The 24,840-nt window shown below is 34.7% G+C and overlaps 1 protein-coding gene across 9 annotated transcripts in view; it reads left to right on the top strand.

The window, feature by feature from the left end:
* The window catches only part of Ralyl (RALY RNA binding protein-like), a 787,740-nt gene that overhangs the window by 529,644 nt on the left and 233,256 nt on the right, over window positions 1–24,840 (top strand). For 2 of the 9 annotated variants that reach the window (NM_001024978.2, NM_001393770.1), the window contains 1 exon segment: window positions 8,611–8,748. The exons of 5 other annotated variants lie outside the window; for them this stretch is intronic. In NM_001024978.2, coding sequence (NP_001020149.2) covers window positions 8,712–8,748 — 37 coding nt within the window. In that variant the 5' untranslated portion in view covers window positions 8,611–8,711. 9 annotated transcript variants of the gene reach the window in all.

The following is a 24,840-nucleotide window of genomic DNA, read 5'->3' as shown; positions in this document are numbered from 1 at the left end:
ATAGGGATTTTTCTTCAACATGATTCTAACTTATATTGTACCTATTCCTGAAGAATGTTATTCATTTTAGTCTAAATATACAATTTAATAGGGTATGTGCCTTGGTCAACACCAGTTCCTGTCATTAGTTTTATCTTATAACTATAACATGGGAACTTTTAAGATCTTTTATGTTCAAGATCATTATATGGAAGAGGTGGTTTTCAGAGGATGTTCCATATCAATAACTAATAGATCAAATATTTTTCTCATTTTTATATACTGCAATAATATATATATAATATTATATATTACATGTAATTTGAATTAAAGTAAAATATTTGATAGTGTTTTCTTTTTTTTCTGATTTTGGCTTCATCAGCTTTTATAATTCAGTTCATGGGGAAATGACTTTGTGAATGATGAATTGATCCTGTAGCTCAGAATCTCTGCTTCTTGCCAGCTCTGTGATCTTGACTCTTGACTGTCAATTCTATTATCTAAAAATGAGATAATAAGGCCTACTCACTTAGATGTTTATGATTAACAAAATAAAATAAAATCTTTCAAAATATGAATATTCCTCAATTATGATTTTATTACAATTCTGAAAGTAATCAGTGAACCGTTTTAAATTAAAATATCTCGTGTACTTAATCCAATGCTTACATTATAAAGCTTATATTGGTGAACCTGAAGGATGATAATAGAAAATTATAAATTGTGATGTGAACAACAATCAAGTTGTATCATTCATTTTTTAAGCACTATATAATTGTTTCTTCAGTCATAACAGTAAGGACTGACATAAATTAGCCCATCCATTGCACATGCACAACAAGTAGAAAGTCAAATGCACTTGTTCATGAGATTCCACAAGAAATTGGATCTAAATCACTCTATTGTATCAATGTCTGCTGACACATTCCTCATGCAAAGTAGCAAAATATTTACAGAGATGTGTGCAAGTTTTCTGATAATGCTGTAACCCTCTTCTATATAACATAGAATACCTATTATAATATAAATTTTGTTTAAGTATTTTAAATGTTATATGTTTAAAAATTAATGGCAAGAATAATGTATAGGACTAGTAAGCAGAGTAGCTGTCATCAAAACAAAAGAATTTATTTGATCTTTGAAACTCACATGACAGAAGGAAAGAGCCAACTCTTACAAATTGTCCTCTGACCACCACATGTACACAAAAGTACACACGCCACAAATGAATAAATAAAACACTTTATTTTAGAAGAATAAAGAAGCTTTTTCACTTTCATTACAAATACAATTTCTTCTTCAAACATAATTTATTAATAGTGAGTTCAATTTGTTGACATTGAATCTAGAGATGAAGAAGGTAGACAGGAAAGGGCAAAAACTAGAAAAAAATAGGAAATTAGATGATGATCTTGTTCAAGCCTAGAAGAAAAAAAAGTTCAGATGAATTTTGAAGTTAGGAATAAACAAAACGAAATAAACAAAACAACAGCAACAAAATATGACATGAAACGAAATAATATTCTAGGAAATAAGAATCTTGGGTAAAACTTTACTTAAGTTAGCATTTATATCTCCATGTGAGTTGGCTCCCTTTCTGCCACTTAGGTGCTTTTTACTGCTCAGTATCCTTGCTCTGAATCTGTATTGCCTTGTGCAGATCTTCTTCAGCCAGCAGCATGTATCCTGCAAGTGCACCAGCACAATGTTCCCCTTATGTAGCTCATAGCACTCAATAACTCTGTCTTTTGAAATAAGGTTATAGATGGAATACAGATAATGGGTGGTTGGATAGATGGAATAGATATCCTGACACACCGTTATTAGTAGAAGGATAAAAAGCATACAAGTCTCATTTTATAAAATCTATGATATCAAAATATAACCCAAAAATTTCAGTCACAGAAACTAATATGACAACAGATTCTATTTTTAATTCATTTGTAATGCAGCACATTACCTTTATCCCAATACACAAAAGGAAAAGGTGTGATGCAAGGACTGTAATAGGGGTTCCTTTATATACCCTTCTAGACTGTCTGGACTGTTAAAGCAAAATGCAAGAAAATACTTGACTTAGTCCACCAGAAATATGTTATAAATTCCTGTAAATCCAAGATCAAGATACTGGAAAACTCAGCACCTTGTTGAATGATATTTTCTTCCCTAGTTCAAGGAAAACAGTACCTTGGTATGCCCTTACCTTGCCAACATTTAGTTTCTCTAAATATTTGTAAGAGGGGCACAGACACAATTTATAACACCTCCTTTACAATGCAACCACCTCCAATGAATTCCCATCCCAAATACCATTACCATGAGCATTATATTTTCAAATATGAGCTTGGATGGAAAGTCATAAAATTGGAAAATAATTGATAACATGCATCAGAAACATGGGATATTATTGTTTTCATATGTTCATGAGTTAATTGATTACAAGTAATAACCCTTTAATATCCTTGTCACCCTATAAGGACTGGTACTTCTTTTGAGTCTAAGATTACTTTACACCTTCATTGTGTGACAGAACTATCCCTTGTTAAAATTACACCTTATCTGGCATCAATGGGAGGGGAGCCCCTTGGTCTTGTGAAGATTCAATGACCCAGCATAGGGGAATGCTAGGGTGCTGAGGTGGGAGTAGGTAGGTGGGTGGGTAGAGTAGCACACTCATAGATACAGGGAGGATAGGGGAGAGCATCGGGGGTTGGTTAACTGGGAAGGAGGATAAAATTTGAAATGTATATAAGTAAAATAACCAATAAAATAAAATACATCGAAAGGAAGTAAATATTTATGCAAAGAAAACTAATTTATTTCATATTTTAATAATACCTTAATAAATCTAAGATTAATTACACATGTACGTGAATTATTTCCTTTAGACTATTTTTATATTATTAAATATCCAGTTGAATCAAAAGGACTTGGTTTCAAAGGAGTTTTACTGCTCTTCAAAAGCTATAAGTTAATACAAATATAAATGAAAAATGATATATCTCAAATCAATGAAAATGATACATCTGAGTCTGGATAATTAAATATAAGCTAACAAAAAATGTGATGCTTAAATATAATCGCATCAGAAGCATTCAGAGCATGTAAGCAAGAGTAAGAGAAAGGCTCAAGAAACATTGCCACTAATGAGATTAACTGAAAAAAGATCAATTGTATGATAATGGAGACACAATTTAGGTTTGTTTAATATTTGTAAGCATTAAGTACTTCAAAACCTTAATGATTTCAAAGAGTTCTTTGATGTTAGAGCACAGGGAAGTAGAGAAATTCTTCATAACAAAATCCAATTATGTCCTTCTAAAAACAAAAGAATTCCTTTTCCTGATGTACTTAAAATTTTTAATGGAAAAAAAGTAATACAGTCATGGTTTGTTTTCTTATTTCACTTGAATCACAGTCATGAATAAAAAAGCATTTTTCTGAAAATTAGTACTATCTGAACTAATATTACAAATGAAAACTTGGAATGAACTTGAGGTAGTTTTATATTCCCTCCCTTTCAAATAGAAAATAAAATGATGTTCTAAATGAAATGTCAAGAAACAGATCTTAAAGGGATAGCTATTGGATATTTTGTTTATATTTAAACTAGCAAGAATCAGAATATATCTGGGTCTAATATACCAAGATACTTTTGAAAGTCAAGTAAGTTAATATAAATAGGTAGAAGGGTACAGGTATTTTCGTGAACTTCAGTTCTTGAATCTTATCCAGCTGTTCAATGTCATTTGATTATCACCCTGAGCAGAAATGAAGTTGGTCAATAGTTAACATATGTTGTACTTGGAAAGAGACGTTTTGGTAAAGAAAGAAGCCTTTCTGTCAGACATAGAAGGAGAGAGTGGTACCACAGGCACAGTCAGCATGATGATGAGAAAAGGCAAGAGAATATGCTCTTAGCATCATTGTCTTTTCATGATAAGAATGTCATAAAGTAAAGGTTAGCTGTGGGTAGCTGTTCAAAGCTGAGAACTGTGTAGAGCAGAGTTAAGACATGGATAACTCAGGACACTTAAGGAGAATAGTTTTCAAGGATGTGTTTTTCACAGGAAATGTTCTGTGTTAACTTGAAAAAGCTCCCAAATGTAAATCCCTGCTGGGAGTCCATGGTCTAAGTTGCTTGAAATAATCACCATTTCTCTCACTGAGTTTTCCCATCAACAGATTCCAAGTGACACCAGTTGCAGACCAACTATATGCACAGAAATCTTGGTATCATAGCATTATATATCATTTCAACTTTAATTTTACTTTAGGAAGTGTCTGAAGTTTTAGTATCACTCAGTTTAACTTGTGTCATGGTAAAATTCTTAGAACTTCTTGTGTCTTGAAATTCATAGGAAATTCTAAAAAAATCTTTTTTAAATGTTTTAAAACATATAATTATTTTACATGTTTAGAGTTTTACCTGTGGTATGTAGAAAAGATAGAGGAGAGTACATATAAGAGGAAAATAACCATTCTATCAGAGCTGAGACTTGTTCCAACCAAATCATTCTGGAGCAAACATTAAAAACTCCGCCCCTATCTCTCTCTTAACATATATATTTGCAATTATTATATTAATTCATCCTAAATTTACAGTTGTATTGAGCATGATCTTTTTGTTTTTGTGTTTGTTGGTTGTTTTCTTTGTGGAGTCTCACGTATTTCATTCATGACTTCTGAAAATATCATGTCTACTTTTTAAGTCGTGTTGTATTGCTCTTGCTGGACAACAGTCAGTCATACCTGGAGCAGGACACCACGTATCTTAATGCTGGTGATACTTAACCTCTGAATCACACTTTATTAAAACATTAAGAAGGAGGTTGACAATAAATACAGTAAAGGCAGAAATGGAAGTAATACATCAGATGGTTGTCTTAGTATTTGATGGAGTTATGTTTTATAAAATGCAGAGGAACCTAGAGCCTTGCATGTGCTTTCTCAGTGTCAGCTCTTCTTTCTAAACCATACAGCATTCACTCTTAATGCTACCGTAAGAAAATACTATGTTCTTGATGTATGTGCCCTACAGCACATACACTATATTTCCTTCAGAAAAGCTCCTCACTTACCTACAGCACATCCACTATTCAAACTTAATTCTTCTTGGTATAGTTTTTCAATAAAGTTCTCACAGCACATATCTGTAAGATGTACAGTGTTTCTACTCTTATTCCTTGATATGGAACTTTCTTTGTTTCCAAACTTGGGAGAGTAATTCTTAAGCCAAAGAACTGCTCTAAAAGTTTGAAACATGCATGTGTGGCACCAGGATACAGATTCTGTTCATGTTAAGGTCCCTCTCTCTCTCTCTCTCTCTCTCTCTCTCTCTCTCTCTCTCTCTCTCTCTCTCTCTCGCACAAACACATCATATATTTATTACTTGATTACTCTTAGAAGACCGGAAATTCATTGGTCTTTTCTTCTCAAGTATTTTTGAGGTGCCCAATTACAGTACCAACATTCAAGCCGCAAGGTTCAACCATAAGATTCAAGAGTATATTGTTGGTATTCCATGATGTTAACAAAGTAACATTACAGAAGAGTGAAAAGATGGATTTCATCTAAGCAGCTAAAAAGACAACAATGGTGTAAATTTTACCTGATAAGAGCTAGCAGTCATAGGTAAATACATGAAAGGTAATTGCTTTAACAACTATGATGATGGTGAGACAAATTGCTTTTCATATGTGAAGAAATTTATATAAATTATGTAGTCTGCATAAAAACTGTTCAAGTTGATATTAATGATAGAAAATGGAGAGGTATTATTGTAAACAAAGGAAACTGACACTTTATACATACTCCTAAGCAATTCTAAACTTACAGGCATGTGCAGCCTTATACCAGTTTTATATCAGTACCTAATAATCACTAACTCTTTTCTTCTCCATATCATGCATATATACTGTTTATTGAGAAAGCATTTTCTTTATTTGTTGTAGTAAAACGATTTGCTGTGGTCAGCCATCTATAAGGTATTGCTTCTAGGAAAGGAGTTAATGGCATTTGTAAAGAAATTGTCGTCTATTTAATACGACTTTGCTTCCATAAAGCTAAACTACTCTCTCCAAAATTCTGAAGTATATATATATATATATATATATAACCTAATGTAAATCAGAAAACATTAGTTATGCAAGGAAACAGAAGATAGATATGAAGAAAGCATTTGATTTAATAAGGGCACTACAGTATTTGCATATTTTCTGATTTTATTGAAAATTTATAATTATATATAGAATTTATAATTTATTAAAATTGATATACAAGTATTTGTTCAGGTTCTACTATGTGCCAGTTGCCAGTCTGATCTCTGGATATTCTTTGCTGAAAAAACAAAGTTTAGTGATAAGAAAAAAAAGTCCCAATAAGGGGTTGGGGATTTAGCTCAGTGGTAGAGTGCTTGCCTAGGAAGCGCAAGGCCCTGGGTTCGGTCCCCAGCTCCGGAAAAAAAAAAGAACCAAAAAAAAAAAGTCCCAATAAATAGTCAAAATCAAGTTAATATGGAATATCACCTGTGATTCCTAAATATTCTTGAGAAAACTATACAGGAAAGAATGTCATGAGACACATATATAAAAATGTACAGGTAGGGTAGAGATAGCAGCTGTTGTCTGAGAGGACAGAGAACAGTGTGATGTCTAGCACCCTATTGAAGAGTCAGTGCAGCTATTCAAAAATGGAGGAAAATGTACAAAATATCAAAAACTTATTTGGATGGCATTCTTGACATCTACAGTTATGGAATGCAATGTTTACTAGAATATAAATTGTTTTCTACTTTCAAATTAACTTCTATTAATGCTCACAAAGATATTTTCTTTACCAATTCTCACTAAAATGAATTTTGATAGCTAACCACAGCCACTTCTGCTGCTCTAATGGAAGGGGAACTTAATACATAATCTAAGTGAGCTATTATGAAGAAACATTTCACTGCTGTATGTGGGTCCTCCTAATTGTTAAAACAAACAAACAAAAACCCACAAACACTCAAGACTGTCTGGGCCAGACACCTCATTGGGCTGGATGCTCAAGATTGTTCTTTTTTTTTGTTTTCAGTTTTCTTATATTTTTATTGATTGACACATTTTTTTAATTTATTTAATACGTAATAATAATTCTTTGGTTTCCGGGTAAACATCCCCCTCCCCCCTCCCCTTCCTTATGGGTGTTCCCCTCCCAACCATCCCCCATTGCCGCCCTCCCCCCAACAGTCTAGTTCACTGGGGGTTCAGTCTTAGCAGGACCCAGGGCTTCCCCTTCCACTGGTGCTCTTACTAGGATATTCGTTGCTACCTATGAGGTCAGAGTCCAGGGTCAGTCCATGCATAGTCTTTAGGTTGTGGCTTAGTCCCTGGAAGCTCTGGTTGCTTAGCATTGTTGTACTTTTGGGGTCTTGAGCCCCTTCAAGCTCTTCCAGTTCATTCTCTGATTCCTTCAATAGAGGACCTATTCTCAGTTCAGTGGTTTGCTGCTGGCATTCGCCTCTGTATTTGCTGTATTCTGGCTGTGTCTCTCAGGAGCGATCTACATCCGGCTCCTGTCGGTCTGCACTTCTTTGCTTCATCCATCTTGTCTAATTGGGTGGCTGTATATGTATGGGCCACATGTGGGGCAGGCTCTGAATGGGTGTTCCTTCAGTCTCTGTTTTAATCTTTGCCTCTCTCTTCCCTGCCAAGGGTATTCTTGTTCCCCTTTTAAAGAAGGAGTGAAGCATTCACATTTTGATCATCCGTCTTGAGTTTCGTTTGTTCTAGTCATCTAGGGTAATTCAAGCATTTGGGCTAATAGCCACTTATCAGTGAGTGCATACCATGTATGTCTTTCTGTGATTGGGTTAGCTCACTCAGGATGATATTTTCCAGTTCCAACCATCAAGATTGTTCTTATCTGGCCAGAGGACACTGCATGTGAAGCTACAGCTGCATACTTTCCATCTGGGGGAAACAGTAAAACATGCTTAGGTAAAATTTTACCTCAGTATTGTCAGAGTAGAGGACTGAGCACTGAAATGAGGCTGGAGGTAGATGGAAGGTTCTAGCAAAACTTTCTGCAAGGAGCAGCACAGTTCCTAGCATGCATTAAGTACTTTCTGAGCCTGAGTTCCAACACTGTACTCCTTTGATGGATGTTAAGTATAGAGTTCTGCTTTGTGGTCAAAGCACACACTGTTTGAAGAAATAGACAACACGGCAAGTGATGACTACTTTATCAATTAAATACACAAGATGCAAGAAGAGGCAAGTAAGGAAAGAATAAAATACAGATCTCAGCATTTTCATGTATCCAGAGAATATGAGAAATCATAGGACACTTTTTAATATTTGAAAATACCATACAAGGGTCTTCATGTTTCACCCTGTAATTTTCAGCGTTACTGTTCCTGTTAACTGTATGGATCTGTTCTTAATTCAACATTGCTTCGAGCATAACACTTTAGTAATCTAGATCTTATTAAAGAACTTAACTAACATTGGTTGGGGTGTTAGAAAATTCTAATTTTCTCTGGGAGATTTGCATTGGACAGAGTAGTTACAGGCAATGGCACATCCCTGTAATTTTACGAGAATGGTATTGCCCTGGCTTTCACTGTGTGATTGCTGGTTACCTTCTGTCAGCGAGCAACAGCCTCACTGCAAAGCAGGAGCAGAACCCGTCTCTTTGTCTCCGTGGTCAAACCAATTACTTCTTAGAAAGTCGGCATTTCCTTTTGCAGAATGACCATGTACAGGAGCAAACGCAGACATCAGAGATGTAAGTAGATGTTGAACCAACTTTCTCGTGTGACTGTGGTGAGGAAATCATACTTGATTTCTTAAAAGGCTAATCATGACTCCTTCCGATATATGCTGGCACTAGGAGAGGTTTTTGTAGCTCTTTTAACCCTAACCTTTATCTTTATCCCTTTTACATGCTTGAAGGATGTTAGGGGAGAGGGGATAATTTGCTTGTTACTATGGTAACCCTTGAAAAGGTTTACAAAATCAACAGAGAAACAGATCCAGTGCAGTTTCAGCCTAGCTCAGCAGCCTTCATTCATGCAGAGCGCTGGACAGTTCTTCCCTTCTTTATGAGTGATAGATTTTTTTTCTTTCTTGGAACTCTTTTGAAAGATTTGGGAATCCAGTGTAAAACTTCTATTTATGCCTGCAGCTTCAATTACAAATTCTCAAGGGAAATAAAGCAGTTCAGAACGGAGGAGGGATACTTAATTGTGAATGACAAGGTGAATATTTAACTGGCTATGTACTGCCAAACTTCTTGGTCCAGAGTACATTTGTAACATAATTTTCTGTGGACACCATTTCAAAGGGTTAAGAGGCGTCATTTGGAATCCTCCCTAAGGAGCCCATTCTCAGTTTAAAGGAATGATTATGAACCCAAAGCCTCAGGATTTAGCTGAACATCAAAGACTGACAATAAAACTGTCTATCGCAAAGCAATATACCTCCCGTGAAACCTTCTCAATTGCATCTTTCTCTAGTAAGTCAAACTTTCTCGCTTTATCTTCTCTGTTGTGGAAAGTAAATATAACCAGTGATCTCCAAATGGCCTATCACTAGCTGTGTTTACCATTTCACTCTGGTATTGGCATCTTATTTTTTACTCAAATCTTCTCTCTTATTTTTCATTACAGTGTGTTTAGATGTTATAGAATTATTTCAAAAGCAGAAAGATTATCAGCAGCAATTCCTCTGTCAAAAGTCCACAACCTGATAGAAATGCAATGTTGTGTCTCATCATTTACTCTTTGGTCTATTTTCACGTTAGACTTGAGAACTAATATTGTTTTGGTTCAAAGAAGTTTCATGTGCCATTCAAACCTGTAAATGCTAGGAATATCACCTTGAGAGTATCTCTTTCTTATAATCAAGGTACAATATTGTAGCATGCTATACTTTTTTCAAAAACATGAGGGATTTGAAGTCTACAGATGTATTGATAATTAATTTCCTCCTACAAGAATGAATCTAAATTATGCATGCTTTTGAAACCCATTTCCCACCTCTACTCCTGTATCTTTTATACACCCCCTCATTTTTCCCCTTGAGGGCAATCAATGCCTTAATGCATACAGCAAATAAAGGATTCACAGAAAAAAAATCACACTCAGTTTTTCTCCCACTAAAATGTGCTTGCTAAAGTCTGCGGTTAAGCAGCAGGAGGAAATTGTGAATTACAGGAGACAAACCAGGAAATGTATAATTATACATGCATGAACACAGTAGGGTGAACTAAAATGCTGTAGCTTAAAAATATTCAAGGTGTTACTTATGTTCAATTGTATCAGTTAACTGCATTATGTTCTATTAACTGCTTCTATTCTCTAATAATGTATGATGTCAGACACAATGGATATAATAAAATTAAAATGTATAAAAAGCCTAGCAATAAAAGATAATAGAATCCTTAGATGAATTTCTATCTTGCACAAATAGTATTTGTAAGAGAAGAATGTGATATGATTGTTTCTCAGCCAATGAGTATAGAAGGTGTCTAAATCTCTATATAACCAACTTTCAAACCATTTTTATTTCTCATATCTTTTTTATATGTGCTCGATCACACAAAAAGCATTATATTCTCCTAAGGCAATTGTGCTGCAATTAAGGCGATTATTGCACACTTAAACAAATTTTCCTGTTGGCAGAAAACAATGTATTCTTGTGATCCACTTTTAAATAAAAATAGTTCATACATCAAGCTTCTCATTTTCTTCTTTCCTAAAGATTTTGTAAATATTTCTCAGTAAAATAACACAACCCATTTTAATTAGCTACCAAAAAGAAGGGAAAGATGCCCATGGCTGTGTCAAAGCTTTGAAAAAAAGCGAGCAAAGCATCTTGCAGAGAGAATTGGAAATATAATTTTCATTAAACCTCTGACGACCCATGTGGGACCTTAAATCAATTGTGTTATAATTTTTGATAAGAGGAGAGGTGACTGGTACATTTCTTCCCTTAATTTTGGAGCTCAGTTACACTGGGAAATGCTTACCTCACCGTCAGTGCTCCTATGATGAACTTTGTACTGCACAAGTGCAAACCAGCTCCCAGGTACGTGACCCGCTGAGTGGTTTTTGAAAATGTTTGCAGATGTCAAGTATTGATTTTTGCAGAAGCCAAGGAGACCACTTTAAGAAAGTCTAATACTCAATATGTATTTTTTAAAAATTTGCTAGGAAACTGCCATTAGAATGTATAAATTTTTACCTCTGTGTTTCATACTGTTCTCTCAAAGGTTATTTCTTAAGATACACAATTTAAATTTTGAAAAATTCATGCTCAAACAGGAACTACCTGTACCCTCACGTACTGAAACTCCAGAAGACCTTGAGCAAACATCTTGGGAGACTTTTGGGAGGCGTACAGAGACACTTTTATAAAATAAAATAAGGTGCTCTAGAAACAGAGTGAAATAAGTGGAACCTACTTGCCAAATTACAGAGGACGTTCATATCGGGATAACCCTGTTTTCAAATATGGTGGCACTTTATCTTTTACTTATTTGGAACAGGGATTAATTTTGTTATTTGCTAATGGGACACTCAGCAGGCGCATCTATCTTATCCTCGTTACCATGTGTACAGATAGTCTAATGTCAATGGCACAAAGTGAGAATTATCTGAAAGGAGGGAACCTCAACTGAGAAAATGCCTCCATAAGATCTAGCTGTAAAGAATTTTCTGAATTAGCAATTAATGGGGGCGGGTCCAACCCATTGTAGGTGGTGTGGTGCTAGATAGACCTGGGCTGCTGTAAGAAAACAGGCAGAGCAAGCCATGGAGAGCAAGCTAGTAATCACTACCCTCCATGGCCTCTGCATCAGCTCATGCCTCCAGGTTCCTGCCCTGTTTGAGGTTCTGTCCTGACTTCCTGTGATGATGAGCACTGAGTGATAAGGAAATGTAAGCCAAATAAACCCTTTACTCCACAATTTGTGTTTTGATCATGGTTTTTTGTTACAACAATAGAAACCCTAAGATACAATAGAATTAATTGTGGTTACTTTGGAAGCTGAAAAACAGTCACCACACAGTTCTTTATAAATATGCTAGCCCTCAACCTCACTTTCGCAGGATGCAAGGACTTTTGTAACTTGTGCAGGGAGAAGTTTCCCAAGGAGTCTTCTATCTTAGCCCTCAGGTCCTCTACCACATAGGCTTTGCATTTTCAATCTGACCTTATTCACTGGTTGATTCTTTTTGTATAGCATGGTGGTCCTAAGCATGGAGGCTTTAGATTCATGATTGTCCATAGAAAGATTACAAAGGATCCATGAATCAATATACATGTTAGCTATTGTCTGGAAGATGAAGAAAGATACATATGTTTATGCCTAGGAACATGTATGTACATACACATATGCATGTATGTAACTACTTAAGTATTAAAATAAATTTAATAAAAAATATTTTATTTACAGATAATATTGCTGTATTTAGAAATAACAATGTATTGGAGATAACAGAGACAAAAATATGCAGTGAGCATTAGATTTTCTTAAAGGGATCTGTTTGGCTCCTGCAAATATAGAAATGATGTTTAAAGGTTATAGATACATCAAAACATTCATTACAATATTGCCCAGTAATTCTTAAATACATGTGGATACTTTATTGATAAAAATTTTTTGCTGATACCAAATTCCTGATTGCTTTGTGTACCTTACTTTTTATGTAAAAATACAATTATAGCACAGGCACATCTTATATATTCAGTGTTTAGAAAAGTTCATGTTCAGAAAAATAGAAAATTACTGAGCTAGAAAATGAATATAGACATGCACATTTATGCAATAGTTATGTGCTCACTAGTTGCCTTCTGAAACTACCTGCACATTGTCTAGTCTTTGTCAGACCAGTAGATCATTTAAACCTGAATTAAACCTGTATCTCCTACTTTGACCATGCACTTCTTCATTGGCACTCACACCCTGTCTCCATCCCTTGACCCCTTGACCGTGCTTTTTCCTGTTGATACATTTGAATATGAAGATAGATATCTTTTCTGTTTAAAGTATCACTCAAATTCTCATTTGAGTTAGCTCTTTTAATATTCAGGTTAACTTTCTCGTCTTTTTGGATGATAACTTGTACTTTGTAGAGGTTTCTTCCTTTTGGCTTATACATAGGAAATTATCTTTTTATTCCACTCATCTTTGGTTTCTATTGAGGTATTTTTTTAAAAATGTGCACGCTTAAAACATAATTGTTTAAGGAAATTTAATCATTCAAAGATCAGAACTTAATCATTGATTAATATTTAAACATGATTCTAGTTTTGAGGATATAGCAATGCACACATGGTCTTTGCTGGGCACTGGCAGATGATACAGTACAAGTCATGTGATGTGAAAATATGCTATGGAAAAATTATGGATTTCTGAAAGTTGGAGTAAGAAACTTGATTTGTATGATACTTCTGAAATGCCAGTCTTCGTAAGACAGTATCTAATCTAATAACTGAAAGGACTCAGTGAGTAGTTCTCCTTTATTCTTCAAAGTTCCAGGATGTATGCAAGGATGTATGGAACAATGTACATGAGAAAGTTCCTGGGAAATGTGGAATAACTTAAGGACAGGAATTTTGAGAGCAAAATGAGAGGAAATAGCTGAAGTAAAAAAGTACCAGAAATATCGGACAAATATAAAAACGCCAGTAACAAAAACATAGTACATATCTACTAAATTTTAAGACTAAGTATTTAAAATTATACTTAGAAGTTAGTTGGATGATGCAACTTTCTAGAATACACACACACACACACAGAGAGAGAGAGAGAGAGAGAGAGAGAGAGGACTACTTTTTTTTAAAAAAAAGTCAAAATAGTGATGTTTTTGCTGAGTGTCGGTGCCTCACACCTTTAATGTGAGCACTTGGGAGTTAGAAACAGGCAAATCTCTGTAAATTCCAGGCCAGTCTGCTATATTGAATGAGATCCAGGAAAGCCTAGCCAGGGCTATATTAAAAAAAAACCCTTGTCTCAAAACATATACATACACACCCAAAAAGAAAAACAAGTGAATTATCTTTATACTTCACAAGCAACTGTAGATGCCCAGATGTCAAAATATATTGTTTGACTAGGTACCTTTTCTATTCTTTGAAATGTTATTCTTATTAATATCTTTGTATTGTTGGCATGTTAACCCTACCTATCTATAAAGTGCATCATAAAAACTGAAGTAGTAACTTGATGGAGAACTGTTATAAGTTATCTTGGTTACTAAATGGCTCCAAGAAGCCTCCTGCCAGTCTCAGGTCATGTAGAACTTTCTCCCATAGTGTTCTGCTAATATTAGAAGCGACTGTCCTAACTTCAAGTTCTATATTTATTGGTTCATTATGTTTTAGACAAGGAGTTTATCCAAAATCTTTAAATGAAACTATTTATTATACATTAGCAAGATAAAAAGATGATTTGAAAAAATATTACTAGTGATATCACTCTAATTATGATGATATAATTCTTACCTATTAATTCTCAAATTATTTCATGTCTCCAATACTGATGTTGTCTGTTACACACTCAGTTAAGAATATCATCTGCATGTTAAAATAGTTTAAAGTTTATACTACAGTATTGATCGATTTGAGTCTTCAATGTTTAAGGCTCTACAGACCACACTGTAAAATTCAATTCTCGATTTCTCTAGTATTGATATTTTGGGAATTCTAGTCTGACATCTGACATTTCACTAGAACAGAGGAAACAGTCACTGTTTTCCGTCAATATGAATTCTATAGCTGGTATGGTTGACAAAATATAGCTTTATACATTCCTACATGGAATCATTACATCTACATAGGTAGAATTGAGATGGTCTTTTGCGTATGCACAGTGAGAGTGTAGATGCCAATCATGAGATAGAGATGTACAAATACTGAATGACAATACCCCTAAGCTTAAGCGGAAATATATACATAGTCAGCCTTGTGTCTAACCACAGGCTGTTGTAGGCTTTAGCCAGAGACTAATCATGCATGTAGTAACACAAATTCTCTCTCTCTCTCTCTCTCTCTCTCTCTCTCTCTCTCTCTCTCTCTCTCTCTCTTTCTCTCTTTGTTTCCGTCTCTTTCTCTCCCCTTCTCTCATCTCCCTCCCTTCCTCCTTCCATTCCTCTCTCCATCACTACCCCTCTCCCTCCCTCCTTTCTCTTTCTTTCTTTATTTAACTATGCCTCACAAAAAGACACCTTTCGTAGAAGAAAGTATTTTTGCATTTGTAATTTTTCTCTTCTCTCTTACCCAAAAATAACTTAAATTTCACACAACAACTTCTTTAACTTTCCCATGTCCTAAAATGTGTTCTGCACTTACTGATAAAGTTGCATGAAAATCATGACATTGGCTCTTTCCCCAAGTGTTCAGGTACAAAGTCTCTACAGAATATACTTTATCTATTCTAGGAATATTATAGTTAAAATATTATGCATCTGTATTTACTAAGAACTAATTATACATATGAAACAACCTAAGCACATGGTAAAATGAGATTGGTGTCAAATGCTGAAATAAACTCAATTCTTAGTAAGCTATAATCTATCATTCAGAAGCATCTCCTCCCAACTCATGTTTCTCTCTTTTTCTGTTGATTTATTTCCTTCTTTTCCTTTTAACTCAGAGCAATCTCATTTTTCTGGTTGCTAATGTTGTCTGTATTTTCGTGGTCATGCTAAGAATCTGTAACTGAACAATATTAAGACACTTTTTCTGTCTGCTTTTTTTTCTAGTTTTAGCAATTCAGCTCTCACACAGTACTTTCTAACTCATTTGACATGATCATTTTTATGTTAAAAGAGAAAAGTCTCAAGACATAAATATCTTGCTTCACTCTTGGCATAAATTAAGTTTTTCCAACACTGATTATTAAAGAAATTGTTCTTTATCCTTTATGTGTTCTTGGAACCTTTGTCAAAAATCTGTTAACCAAAAATATGTGGATTATTTCTGTGGTAAATATTCTGGTACACTAATATATAATTGCTATGTATTCCATTCATGTAATAACTACTTAATGTCAGAAATATATATGAAACTCAACTAGCTCATGGTAAGAGAACAAACAACCTAATTGAAAACGTGAATGAAAGTAATTTCTGAAAGAAGACATGCAAGAGACAATAGATATATGCATAAATTTGATCAACAATGATAATAGAAGTTTGTAAGTTAAAACCACAATAAGATATTGACTTACAGCTGTTAAAATGATAATTAGCAAAACATAAGGAGTAATAAACAGTGTGGAGAAAAATGTACATGGTTACAGCAACAGGTTGGAGATTTTAATACAAAATGAAAAGTACAACTACAGATAATCCACCAGTTTTAAATATACACATACACATAGACACACACCTGTGTGTGTGTGTATTCATACATAATGAGTGTGTATATTCAAGATATAAGATAGAATTGGTTATCTCATAACATTTTTGCATCCCTTATTTCAAACTCTTCTTGAGAGCAGAGATATGCTTAAGTTTCCATGAACACAAAAGTACATACAGAAAAATGCAGAGATACACAGAAAAGAGAATATTATAGTGCTTCAAAAAGTGGCAAGTTTTCTATTTATGACAATATAGCAAAATCTGGAGGCCATTATACTAAGTAAAATAAACTGTGAGTAAGACAAATATTGCATGATCTCAATTATACGTGGGTTCAAATTATTAAACTTGTAGAAGCAAACATTAGTATAGTGATTACATGAACATTGTAAGAGACAATGAACAGGCATTTTAGAGTTTCTAGTGCTGCAGTAAAACATCATGAATTGAGGAAGAGGAGGGTGTTTATTGCCTGTTACAATTCTCGAGTCATAATCCATATCTAAGAGAAATCAGAGCAACAACTCAAGGCAGGAATCTGGATGCTGGAAATTGAATCAGAAACATGTAGGGGTGCTGATTCCTGGCTCACTCCTCATATTTTTTGGCACATATGTACACACACACACACACACACACACACACACACACACACGACAATTCAAGACCACCTACCAAAGTATCCTAGAAACTGCCTTATCAATTATTAATCACAAAAATGACCCAACTACTTGCCTACAGGCCAATCTTATAAAGTGATTTCTTTTTTTTTCCAGTTAAAAATTCTTTCTTTCAAGGTATGTCTAGGTTTGTATCAAGTTGATAAAAATTAATCAGGACAGATATGTTAATAAAATGTCTCACCATTTCAGATAGAAAGAAAAAATTAAAGTCTGCTATAAAGCATGATGATTACAGTTATTACTACATTGCTTGAAAAATCTCAAGTAGATTGCAATATTCTTACCATAAACATAAGACGAATGTTTGTGAATAGGCATATCACTTGCCTCTGCTAGTCAATTCACAGTATATACACATGTCAAAGCCTTGTATGATGCAGTGGTGAATCCTTTCAATCTCATCTATCAAAAATGCATGAACCAGAAATCAAATCCAATGCTTTCATGAGGAAAGGTACTCTGATATGTTTGTAAGAAAAGATGATCATTCACAAGAATGATGAGAGTAAACAAGAAGTAAAATTTCATGGTTGCATATATGTTATCCTTTGTGTCTTAGTGTTTTATTGCTGTGAAGAGATATCATGACTCTTATTCTTTAAAAAAGGCTTTAATTGGGTATTGTTTACAGTTTCTGGAATATAGTCTATTGTGATCATGTCAGGAAACATGGTGGCATGTAGGCAGATATAGCAGTTCAGATTTCTGCATCCCGAATCCCAGACAGCAAGAAGAGTGGACCACTAGGTCTAGTGCATCTTTTGAAACCCCAAGACCTCCCTCGGTGGTGACACACTTTCTACACCCATTCCAAGAAGGTAACCCCTCTTAATATCTGTCAGATATTACCTCTCCCTAATGATCATGCATTTGAACATGAGGTTATGGGTACCATTTCTACTCGAGCTGCCACATTCCAATCCTTGGTGCCCATAGGCTAATAGATATCTATGTGGTGGTCTGAATGAAAATTGCCTTCATAGGCAAAAAGGGAATGACACTAATAGGAGGCATGACCTGGTTAGAGAAGTCGTGGCATTACTGGAGGAAGTATATTACTATGGGGTGGTTTGGGGGTTTAAAAAGCTAAAGCCAGGCCTACTGGCTCTCTTTTCCCCAAGCCTGAGGGTATGGATGGAGAACTCTCACCTATCGTGTCTCCCTGCATACCAACATCCTCCCCACCATCACAATAATAGATTAAACATCTGAACCTATAAGCCAGCTCCAATTAAATGCTGTCCTTTATAAGAATCACCATGGTCATGGTGTTTCTTTACAGCAATAGTAATCTTGACTAAGACTCCATATCATAATTGAAAATATATCTATTCTAACTTTAAATGGTCCCATAATCTATCACAATCTCAATACTCCTGTAAAATCAAAATATAACAGCAGATCACATACTTAGAGCACACAGTGGCACAGAATATATACTTCTATCCCAAAAGTGAATGAGGGGGCATAGTAAGAAACTACTGAACAAAACCAAGACTAAAATGTCCAGGGAATCTCCAAACTCTGTATCTCTCGATCTGATGTCAGGGAGCTCTATAGATTTCAACTCCTTTCATCTTTGTAAACTACAAAATATTTCTCTCTTGGGCTGCTTCCCCACCCATGCTTCAGCTTTCCTCAGCTGATATTTGGTACCCCTAGTTATCTACATCTTCGTATTTCTAAGGCAATCCATTCTTTGCCTTCACAGCTGTACACATAGGTCTTTCTTGGCCTTCATACTGGAACCACTGTCTTTGTTATGGTTGCTATTGCTGCAGTGAAACATCATGACCCAAGAGCAAGTTGAGGAGGAAAGGGTTTATTCAGTTAACCTTCCACATCGCTAGCTATTAACAAAGGAAGTCAGGAACTCAAAGACGGCAGGAATTTGGAGACAGGAGCTAATGCAGAGACCATGGTGGAGGACTGCTGCTGACTGGTTTGCTTCCCCTGGCTTTTTAAAAGAACCATAGACCACCATTCCAGGGATTACAACGTCCACAATAGGCTGGACCCTCCCATTGCTCACTAATTGAGAAAATGCCTCACAACTGGATATGAGGCTCTTTCCTCTCTGAGTACTCGAGTTTCTGTCAAGTTGACACAAAAACCATCCAGTCAATACCACTGACCCACACCTGATCTCAGCAGCTTTCCTTAGACATAGACAGATATTCCATAATGCCTCTCTTGTATACTTGACTTTAAAGCCAGAAACAAGTGTCTGAAACTCCCAAGATTTTAAGCTTGATTGGGCTGGAATTTGACCCTCTCTTTCAAATATATTTTCATCAGCTTACTGTTTTCAATGGTTTGTTCACTGTTTAAATTTTCTTTAATTCTAACCATAAAGAATTAACTGGATGGGGTCTTCCTCTGAGTTCACCACTGCCTTTACTCCATTAACCATCAGGCTTTTCTTTAAACATTTTTATCTCCTTGAGCTCTAGATTTAGTTCCATTACAATTGCTGGCCCTCCTTTTGTTCATTTTGTATTTTTTCATTCTCAGCTTGATACTTTTCCTAATAGATCTGTATAAGAGAGGCAGTAGTCATAGAACATAGTCAATATTAGGCTATCTTAAAATTTCCTCTGTCAGTTTCAAAATCCAAAACTTGTGTCTATTCAATTTATTCTCAGGCAGATATTTTTGGAGAGTGAAAAAGGGCAGAAAGTATTAGAATAACAATCCTTATGCCACTTGTTGATATTCTTCTATTCTGAAATAGCTAGAGCAACGTAGTAAAATCTACATTGCTCTCAACACCAGTGTCTTTCTCGATCCTACTAGAATGATCCAGTAAGCCTTGCTTTCTAATCCAAATTTCCAAAGTCCACATTCTGGCAACAAGCAACATAGTTAAGATTGTTGCAGCAATAATCTGTTCTCTGCTACCAAATTCTCTCTTAGTTAGGGTTTCTATTGCTATAAAGGGACACTGTGACTATGATAACTCTTAAAAAATCATTTAATTGAGCCTTGCTTAAAAGGTTTAATTCATTATTGTCATGACAGGGAGCATGGCAGCATTCAGACAGACATGGTAGCTCAGAGTTCTAGAGTCAGATCTATATGTAGGCAGCAGGAAGAGAGAGCCACTGACACTGGCTTGAACTTTTGAAAGTCCAACACCCTACCCCCACCCTGAGTTACACACTTCCTTTAACAAGGCAAAACGTCTTAATCTATCACAAATAGTGCCTCTCCCTAGTGAGTAAGCATTCCAATATATGAGCCTATAGGAGCCATTCCTATCAAAGTACCACATTTGAAAAATCAGAAAGCAACTTTCTTCTTTTTAAAACAATGCTTTAGTATTTGCTTACAATTTTATAGAATATATTTTGCACATGTACATCTCACTCAACTTCCCCCATAACCACTACCCCCACTCTCCACTCCTACCCATCAAATTCTGAGTTTTCTTTTTTTTCTTGCTCCTCACTGAGATCATTTTGTTGTTTAACTACTTTTGGGAGAGGAGTCAGTCTTGCTTAGCATGTGGTCAATCTATGAGGGGAATCACATAATCACATCTTCAGAGTGATTCTTCCAGAAGATAGCAAAATCTGAGCTTCTCAACTAGTTGTAAGATTTCATGTGTAACCTCCCCATTCAATGCTTTAGTCTCACTTGAGCTTATGCAACTACTGTGGACAATGCAACAGTTACTATAAGTTCATATGTTCAAGTGTCCTGTTGAGCTCACAAAGCATTTTTTTCACTTTATGTACCACTTCTGAAATTTTTTCTGCATTCTATGCTGAGAAGAATCCTGAGCTATGAGGGAGGAATGTGAAATGAATGTCACATGTAAGGCTGAGTATACTCTTGATCATGAAGGTGTTCCCAGAACTTCTTTTGATTTCTAATCTAAAGCAGGAAGTGCTGAATCTTTTCTCTCTTGGCTCATGTCTTTTATAGTATGTCATGATTGACTGATTTCAAGTGAGAAATTCCCACAAGAAATGAGGAAAATAGAAAAAGATAAGCCACTTTACTTAAGTTCCAACAAGGAAGCAGAGCCTTTTTGTAAATGAAGGTTTAACTGGGTGGTTGGGGAATTCAGACATTTGTAAACATGGTACAAGGTGGAGGAGATTAAAGAAATTGTATCCTTGTTTTAACTCAGGATCTAAGTTGTGTGATAAAACAACTAATATTTATTGTTTATTATAATCCAGCTTTATCACTCTCGGATATTCTGTAGTGACTAAATATCTTACTACAGGAAACTTCTTTTATGTTCATTTCTGCTCTTTTCACATTATGATTTTTAAAATAAATGAATTATCTGAAGATGGATGTGGTAGTATATACCTGTAATATAGTCCTTAGAAGTTGGTGACAAGAGGATCTGAAATTTAACTCCAGTATCTGCTACAGAGAGGAAATTGAAGCCATCCTAGGAAACATGAGACGCCTTCCCAAACCCAACCAACCAAACATCATGAACTCATATAATTATAATTTGAAGAACATCTATTTATTTAAAATATATGACATTGTTGTACTAATAAATCAAAATGGTTATATTTGAGAAACTGCTAGCGATCATAAAAGTGAGCAATACAAGGCAGGAAAGAGAGAGAGAAAAAAAGAGAGAACAGCAAAGAGACAGACAGACAGATAGAGACAGACAGACAGAGAAACAGAAACAGTAAGACAGAGACAGAGAGAGACAGAAAAGAGACTAAAGTTCAAAAGCATAAAATTGCTCTGAAGATTACAACTCGAAGTAATAAGTAGTTGTTGTGTAAGATGGGTTTTTTTAAGGTTAAGATTTTATGAGGAAACTCAAAGTGTATTGTTTAATATACATTAAACAGCTTTTATTTGCATGTGATTTAAATTTTGAAGATAATCAAAAAATTACAAACTCTTTACCCAATAAACATAAAATGTCCTTGTAAAGTTCAAGTTTCAACATTATATGATTTTTAACATTTTAACATACAAATAGAAAATGAAATAGTTACAAGTAAATTAGAATCAAAATGACAAAAATGAAATTGATCATATATCAGATCTTACTGTATAGAAAGCATTGTTTTAAACCTTACGCATGAATAATGTAATTTCTGTAACTGAAATGTTCAAGCATATAACAAAAGCGTAATTCAAGAATCTATTACTTAAACTTTTCATTTAAATATTTTAAACGTTTTTATTTTTATTTATAAGAGGTAAGAATTCCAAAAATAACCTGGGTATATTAATAAAACTTTATATGTGCTCTAAAGCAAATGAGAGATTCACTTCAAAAAGCAACATGAATGTGATGTTTGACTAAGTGCTTAATTCTCAAAGCAAATGGAACAAAACAAATCTTGCTCAGTGTCACAACCTACATACACCACACACACACCACATACATACTCTCACATACACTCCCTGCTCACTCACACATATACAAATACATTCACATACACACGCACACAAGCATTCACACACTCACTCACACAAACATTCACATACACTCACTCAGCCTCACATTTACTTGCAAAATACACACATACTAATTCTCACATGCATAACTCACACTCACACATACACACAAAAACACAGTCACACACACAAATGTACATAAATTCACATACACTCACACCCATATGCAAACATACTTACACACTCACACACACATACACTCATATACACATCATTCATGTACACACACATACACTTTCACACGCATACTCATACACACTCACACACATATACTTACACTCATATATACATACTCTCTTACACACACACACACTAAGTTATAGTCACACATACAGATACAATTGCACATATGAGCACAGCTGCTTCCGGATGTTTTCTCTGCTAATAATGGAAGGTTCTAAGATGGAGAAAAAAAAAGTGACATATTCTGCAGCAATCAAGTCAGTGTTTCAATATGCATTGGGATTTTTTTCTTGCTGCATAAACATTGAATTATTTGACATAAACTACAAGTTTAGTTTTGTTTTCTCATTTCTATTACAGGAACTATAGAATTTATAGTATCTACAGAATTGTGCTATCAGCCTGACTTTGGAGTTTCTAACAGCTTTAGGTCACATACTGATGCACTGTGTCTTCTTTTTCTTATCATCAGCCTTCTATTATATAGAGAATTTTCTCTGGATTGCAAATAAAGATAGTATCTCTATGCATTCTTTTAAAATTTATACAGTGTGCAGAATATATTTTGATAATGTTTCATGCTTTAGGCTACTTATCATTGGGTAATGCTATATTTTACATTAGATGACTTTTTTGACACCCTAGTGAACTTGAAAGTGCCTTAGAGGAACAGCTGGGTGCATTTCCTTAAATAAACACATTCTTTTTTAAATTGCCAGTATCTGTCTTATTAATAGACTGGAAGGACTATGAGAATTTTGACTTTGAAGTCACCTCTCTGGTTGACTCATTCATGCCATTTTTCTTCTTACACTTGAATAGTGTTTTTCATATCATTTGCTTGTCAATTAAAAAGAATCCTAGTCTCTTTTACTTGTACTATTAGATTAAGCTATTTTTTGTAGTTTGTGTAAAAATCAAATGTAAACTAAAAATTGTCAAAATAAGGTATTTATAAATGCATGAAGCTACATTGTAATATTTAGTTGTACAATTAATTATCTCCAAAATTAATAAAAAGCTGTCTCACTATTAAATCAAAGATAAAACCTCACAAAATATTTTAGAAAATATATTCACAGGATATATTTTAGAGAAATATTCAGAAGAATCTGAAAATATTTAAATTACATCCTGGTAACTTACCAATAATAGCCCCATATTTACAGCATATTTTAGAAGTAAGAATAAATTAATTCTATGACTTTTTCCCACATTTTTTTACTGTAATCCTTAAGCAATTTACTAGTTTCTGGTTAAACAAAAGTGTCAATGTTATTGCATCATTGTGGCTCAAAAACTAAAGGCTTAATAACTTATTTATAATTTAACTTGTTTTTATACATTTTGTTTTCTTCAATCTCATCCAAGGTTGGCTCTGTGGTTAAGCGTCATTATTCCCTAAGTCAATTTTGCACTGGTTAGAGGAACAAATTTGTTTATTTCTTCCCAGATTCGTAGCTATTAATCTTTGCAGTAACTCAGTGATTGATTTTTCTTCAAACCTCAACATCAGAAAGACATAGATGGGAATGAATAAATTGAACCAAGTCCAGAATATACCTCTTGAACTATGAATGTTAAGACTTTATGCCATGTATAATAAATCATTGTCACTAACTTGTTCTGCAATGCTTAAGTCTGGGACTATAATTAGGATGGAAATATAATTTTACTGCTGTCTTACTTGCTTTTTTCATTATCCTTTCAATATTCCTACTACTTTGCCCTGTTATCAACAAAGTTCTTGAATTATAACTAAAAGTGACCTTATTTTCAAAGCATTTAAAGTCCTTGCAGGTAAAAGCTTTTCAAAGGCTTCCAGTAGTTCAAATATGAAGCTTTAAAGTCTATTTCAATAACTAATGCCGGACACTAAATAGACCTGAAATATTAGAGTTTGTACTTTGTGCTCAGCATTAGCAAGTTCCCGACCTGAAAGCTTAAACAATGGAAAGAAGCAATTGGGATAAAGCAAATGCACAGAAGTGTTTGAAATTACTACACATTTTCGTTGATTAATTAGTTAATTCATTAATTCACTTTATATCCTGACTACAGCAGTATCCCCCCATTTCTTCCCCATCTACTCCCTTCATTCTTTCCTATGGCTATCAACCAACCTTGGCATATTAATTTGCAATGAGACTAGGCACATCTCCTATTGAGACTAGAAGAGGCAGCCCA

This window comes from Rattus norvegicus, chromosome 2, assembly GCF_021556685.1.
Source record: "Rattus norvegicus strain SHRSP/BbbUtx chromosome 2, alternate assembly SHRSP_T2T, whole genome shotgun sequence".
NCBI lineage: Eukaryota > Metazoa > Chordata > Mammalia > Rodentia > Muridae > Rattus > Rattus norvegicus.
The sequence above is the reverse complement of the archived record's forward strand: the minus strand, read 5'-3'. Positions and strand labels throughout refer to the sequence as shown.